This window comes from Callionymus lyra, chromosome 3, assembly GCF_982586985.1.
Source record: "Callionymus lyra chromosome 3, fCalLyr1.hap1.1, whole genome shotgun sequence".
Lineage (NCBI taxonomy): Eukaryota > Metazoa > Chordata > Actinopteri > Syngnathiformes > Callionymidae > Callionymus > Callionymus lyra.
The window spans coordinates 20,042,322-20,048,420 of NC_141820.1; the positions used below are offsets into that span (position 1 = coordinate 20,042,322).

The 6,099-nt window shown below is 39.3% G+C and overlaps 1 protein-coding gene across 1 annotated transcript; it reads left to right on the plus strand.

Annotated features, from left to right (window-relative positions):
- Positions 1-611: 611 nt before the first annotated feature.
- On the plus strand, positions 612-5,350 carry wnt16 (wingless-type MMTV integration site family, member 16). The gene is made up of 4 exons (XM_087786895.1): positions 612-688; positions 1,046-1,263; positions 2,612-2,898; positions 4,892-5,350. The coding sequence occupies exons 1-4, from the start codon at positions 612-614 to the stop codon at positions 5,348-5,350; spliced, it is 1,041 nt and encodes a 346-aa protein (XP_087643021.1).
- The last annotated feature ends 749 nt before the right edge of the window (positions 5,351-6,099 follow it).

Below are 6,099 nucleotides of genomic sequence, written 5' to 3' on the forward strand. Positions count from 1 at the left end.
AGAAATGTATATTTTTTTAGAGGTATTTCTATAGGTGGAGAGGTTTGTACCTTTTTGCATTTTAATCTAATTTCTTCGACACTTGCTAAAGTTTTATATCTTCTTTTTTAAATCAACTTTCTTTTAAATACAATTTTTCTCACACGTTTGATTTTTGAGGAATATTAGTTTATAATTGTTAGTTTTTTTCGTTCAGTGTCGTTTTTGTTTTTAAATGATTTATATTATAAATTTAATTTGCATCATTTCAGTTTTTAATCTTTTTGTTTTGCCAATTCTATTTTCCACGAAAAATATTTTCTTTACACCCGGCGTTATTGATTATTGGTTCCATTGACCTCCAGGAAACTATATACTTGAAATAAATATTCTTATTAACACGAGTCAAAACTCAAAGTTCAAAGCACTTACTTTCCTAGACGTCTTCAGCTGTGACGTCACAGGCACCAGTGTCTCCTCTCTCCATCCCAGAGAGTTCAGTCAGAGACAGGAAAGTTCTGCTGTCGGCAGCATCATCGCCGAACATCTCGAAAAGACTTTGGACTTTACCTTCCCCTGAAGAATGCGCAGAGCCCTCGGCGTGGAAGACCTGCCGGACCGATGAAGAGGCGATGGAGCGTCGCGCTGGAGTCCGACACGTGCTGACGCTGCTGCTGGTCTGTCCGCTGTGCTGCAGGGCCAGCTGGATGTGAGTGCCCGCGCCAGACTCCCTTGAGTCCAGCAGCTGTTTAAGGAGTTGAGGGGTCGTGCGCACCGACGCGCTTGGCTGGTGCTGAAACAAGTTGTAATCTCTGGATACATGGAATAAAAAGGGAAATTTCGGCGAAGAGAACAGAGAACAAACGTACTTTAAATTAATAATAATTGGAATTTAAAGCTTTTTTTTCTGCACTAACTTCAACTAAATTGATCTGTAAAAAACTGAAAATTAAGTTTTAATAGGATGCATTTATTTTAGTTTAAAATTTTATATTTTAAATCCAGATAAGCGAAATGATCATTTTCAGCAGATTTCGGTCCAGACTAACGCAGGTCTGACCCGCAGGTGGCTGGGTCTGACCCCGGCTGGAGACCAGGGCTGCTCGAGCCTCCAGCTGAGCCCCAGGCAGAGGGACTTATGCCTGAAGAAGATCTTCCTGCTGCCCAGCATCCAGGACGGAGCTCGACTGGCCATCGACGAGTGTCAGAACCAGTTCAGGCACGAGAGGTGGAACTGCTCGACCACCGCAGAACCGTCTGTGTTCGGACACGAGCTGACCAGCGGTGAGGCATGCATGATGGAGACGATCCATAATAATAATAATAATAATAATAATAATAATAATAATAAATTAAAGCTGGTTTATCCAAAATGTATAAAGTTTGTTTAGGTTGTATTGATAGCCTTTAAAAACTTGAATCGCATATAGAATTGTCAAATAAATATATAATGTTAACTTACTTTATATTTAACACCAACTTTTTAATATTTATTATATTCAAAATGGTTTGTAATAATATTGTTTATGACGGTGTTTAGTGTTCTCCTTAACTATTGTATTAAAAGTCATAATAAAAATGTGCCTAAAAACCAAATTGTAATTTGAACATTTAACAAAATTGTTTTTATTTATAACTTGCTACTAATTCCTTTGGATGTTCAATGTGTTCAAGTTTTTATTGACTCATCCTAATATGTTTTGAAATTGATTTCTTATTTACAAGTAAAAAAACAAAAAAACAATTTTACTTTAATTTGACTTTTCATAATAGTAGTATAAACAAAAAAAAGAATACAAAAAAGAAAATCATAAATAAAGTCACTGGTTATATTTATGTCACTGGTTATATTTGTGAAAAAACTTTTGCTCCTTTGTATACATGAAATATAAATTAATTACATCTTATATAAAAGCTCAATAAGTGGTAACTCTGGTAGAACTATAACTGCATCATTGTGGACTTCAGCTTTTCTTGATTTCCTCGAAGCCAAAGTTGCTTAAAACGTTTTAATGATCAGGTTCGATCAAACAAAAAACCTGTTTTTAATGTTTTTTATAAGTAGAAGAAAAAGCCATCTTTTGGCAGTTTACAGCTCTTTTAAACCTTTACCTAACCAGTAACAAACCACAGCATGATATTGCAATTTGTTCTAGGAAAGGAACAAGAAAAAAAAGATTATTTCAAGATTTTACTCAACATTTTCGACTCGACTTATGACACTATTCTGCCGGATTCTAGCGTCAAAACCTAAGACAAGATAAACTTTAATCCACTTGTTGTTTTCTTAAATCTCGGCTGCGGCGACGTGTGTCGTCGTGTGAACAGATGAATACGATGGTCAGACCGCCCTGTCTGATGCACTGATTTAATGTGCATTGCTCAAAGGCAGTGGTGGGTTTCTTACAGAATCACATGGGCCTCATCAGGATATTAAAAGCATCTGCAACTGCATGCATCTTGGACAGATAACATCTGTTTGACATGTTTTAAAAGGACGTTTTCCTAATTTTATTTTCGCTCCTAACGCCAACAGATGTAGTCGGTCTCGGCCTATAAACGGTTTACAATCCACTTTGAAGAGGGAATCTCGAAGTTCAAAGAGAATATGACTTGACTGTTGACTTCGCAGGCACCAAGGAGACGGCGTTCCTCTACGGCGTGATGGCGGCGGCTCTGGTTCACGCCGTCACGCGCTCCTGCAGCCAAGGCAACATGACGGAGTGCGGCTGTGACGCTCGTCTGCAGGGGCTGGGCGCCTCGGAGGGGGGCTGGCAGTGGGGGGGCTGCTCGGACCACATCCAGTACGGGACCTGGTTCAGCCGCAGGTTCGTGGATCACAGCGGCAAGAACTTCTCAGCCAGCGGAGTCTTCTCTCTGGAGACCATGAACCTGCACAACAGCGAGGCGGGACGACAGGTGAGCTCATCCATTCAACACCTGTCAATATTTGTTTTTGCTTTTTAGATTTACAACATATTTATTTAGAGCGAAAAGTAATGAAACAAACAGTTATAATTAAAGTTAAAAGCTAGTATTAAAAAAGAAAGAAAGAACACATTAAATATTGGTTAACAATAAAATGTTTTATAGTTTAACTTAATGATCCATAAAGGCTGCATATTTACACCTGAGCTTTCATTGTTAAGGAATCTCTTATTTGTCCTTATTTTTCCAAACAAAATGTTCATTCCTTTATTTTATATTATGTTTAATCCCTTATGGGGGTCGCGGGGGGGTTTGGAGACTATCCAAGTTTCCTCAAGCGAGAGGCGGGGGGGGCACCCTGGACAGGACACTAGTCTATCACAGGACACATACAAAGATACACAACCATTCACACACACACATATACCTACGGACAATTTACCCAAATTTCCAATAGACTTTTTTCAATTCGATTTTTTGGCTGTGGGAGGAAATCGGAGTGCCCGGAGAAAACCCACGCAACACGGGGTGAACATACAAACACAAAATGTTGATTATTTCATCGAATGCTGCTTCTACACAATGCTGCCATGTAGAGTATCCTTGTCATTCTATGAAACTATTGCAAACAGTGTCTTTGTAAAAGGCAGAACATGTAAGCTTTGCAGGTTGGACTGCAAAACTGAAGGCCTGATATAAATAATGATCTTTGTATGAAGAATGATATTTAACCCCTGTGTTGTCGCTGGGTCAGGGTGACATATCCAACTCATTTGTTTTCGGGCCTCCGGGTCACTTTGACCCAGCGACAATACAAAAGATAGAAAGGGCATATATTTTTAATCATGAAATGGATAAACATTTTGAATGTGAGTGAAATAATAGAAAATGTAGTTTTGTATTTGGGATGTTCAAAGGCTTAAAAACACCAACTAATTATTGTCACATTTTGAAAAGATAATGAGTTTGTTTTCCTTCAAATTACTTTGTTTATTCCACGCAAAAACAAAACTGTTGGAGCAATAGTATGGTTTGAAAGTGATCAGTGCCAGCCTGGTGATATATATACACGTTTTTATGAATTCTGTACAGATCAGGACAGAAAGAAAACACAAGATTCATTTTCTTATGAATCCATGAACTGACCTTTAGAATACCTGAAACAATAAAAGCTGCTTCAAGTTCAACTAATGAGTTGATTTAAGTGTGTCTCAAATAGATGTTGATTGAACATCTATAGTATCACCAGTATGTGCCTGTTTGTAATAAAAAAAATGTACTTAAGCTCCGCCCACTGAACACTTTATATTTCTGGAGATTAAATCTTCTTTACCATAACCACACCCACTCTGCTGTGATTGGTCAAACATCAAGATTCGTCATGAAGATTTTGTCATCAATCCCAGAAGTGTCCACCTGCAAGGGTCTTGTTGTATAAACAAAGCAGGGCGTGATTACTGCTGGCTGGAGGAGGAGTGAAGCTATTATTACCTTATAATGGACTCTGCTCTCGTAACCTCTCGTTCGCTGAGATTTCAGACGGGGGAGAACTTTATGAAGTAATTAGTTCAAAACATGTTCATGATGAGACTTCAGAGATGCGCATTCACAGTAAAATGAATCGTGTTGAATTGTTTGAATTAGTTAATCAAGGTCTTATTAATCTCATACATTAAAGTGTTTACATCGAAAGCCCTAATTCGTAAACACTGACACTAAAACATACATATGTAACTCAGAAGACCTCTGCCAAGCAGCTCATTACTCTCTGTACATACAGTGTATCACAAAAGTGAGTACACCCCTCACATTTCTGCAGATATTTAAGTATATATTTTTATGAAACTTTGACACAATGGAAATGTAAATGTATTGTTTTCCTAGCATTTGGAATCCTTTGTAAGTCGTTTAAATCCATACATCGCTTAAGAAAAATTGAATCATTAGCATCTGAAGCTAATCTGCTAACTGTGGATGTTCCCAGGCCATCGGCAGGACGATGACCACGCACTGTCGCTGTCACGGCGTCTCCGGATCTTGCGCGGTAAAGACTTGCTGGAGGACGATGGCGTCATTCCAGCGCGTCGGCAAATACCTGAAGGACCGTTACGAGAACAGCATCCAGGTGCCGGACGCCACCAGGAGGAAGGCAAAGAGGAAGGAGCAGCGCCACCTTCCTGTGGACAAACACCAGTTCATCTATTTAAACAAGTCGCCCAACTACTGCCTGGCGGACCGGCGGCTGGGCACGACGGGCACCAGGGGGCGCCGCTGCAACCGGACTTCCAGCGGGCCCGACGGGTGCAACCTGCTGTGCTGCGGCCGCGGGTACAACACGCATGTGGTGCGACACGTGCAGCGCTGCGAGTGCAAGTTCGTCTGGTGCTGCTACGTGCGCTGCAAACGCTGCGAGAGCATGAACGACATGCACACGTGTAAATAAAGATGTAAATATAGACCAGGTCGCTTGATTTCAACTTCTCCGCCGCCGTTTATCTAGGAATACTTTGATTTCAACATCTGGGATCTAAAACACTACATGTGTGAGCATCGAATAAATTTTTATTTTTTAGAAGTTAACAACCAATAAAATATGTCGTTATTTGTAACATGGGGTTCAGGTTTCTAACCATAAAAAGAGCAGGAACTCTTTCAGTTCAGGTAGAGAAAGGTGACAATAATTTAATAATTTATATTGCTTGGATTGTATAGTCAAGATACAACCGATTTGTAACATATAATAAAAAATACAATTAGATAAAAAAAACTAACCAAATTCACAGTCATTCACACAAAAAACATTAAATATTAAAACAATAAAATTTGTCATGGACAGAAACTGCTAAAAGAGTCCTGGTTTAAACTGTGAAGATGTAGTACTGAATATTAATGATGGTATTTATATTAGAAATACTACTATTTTGTTAAAAAATGTAGTTTAACATAGAATAAAAATAATTAACCCTTTTATCGCAGAGTCAAGTTGACCTAACGGCTCGAAAACAAATGTGTTTGCCGTATCCCTTGTGTTGTCCCTGGGTCAAGGTGAACGACCCCCCTGGCTTCCATAAATACCAGTGGGTGGAGGTCGTTCACCAACACAAGGGATACCTCAAACACATTTGTTTTGTGGCCTTTTGGTCACATTGACCCCCGAGATAACACAAGTGTTAAAACGATGGGGAAAAAAGT

Excerpts from the sequence above, each read along its gene's own strand:
- wnt16 (XM_087786895.1), top strand. The coding sequence starts at position 612 with ATGGAGCGTCGCGCTGGAGTCCGACACGTGCTGACGCTGCTGCTGGTC. Across the intron at positions 1,264-2,611 it reads CGGACACGAGCTGACCAGCG|GCACCAAGGAGACGGCGTTC; the intron begins GTGAGGCATGCA and ends TTGACTTCGCAG. Across the intron at positions 2,899-4,891 it reads ACAGCGAGGCGGGACGACAG|GCCATCGGCAGGACGATGAC; the intron begins GTGAGCTCATCC and ends GGATGTTCCCAG.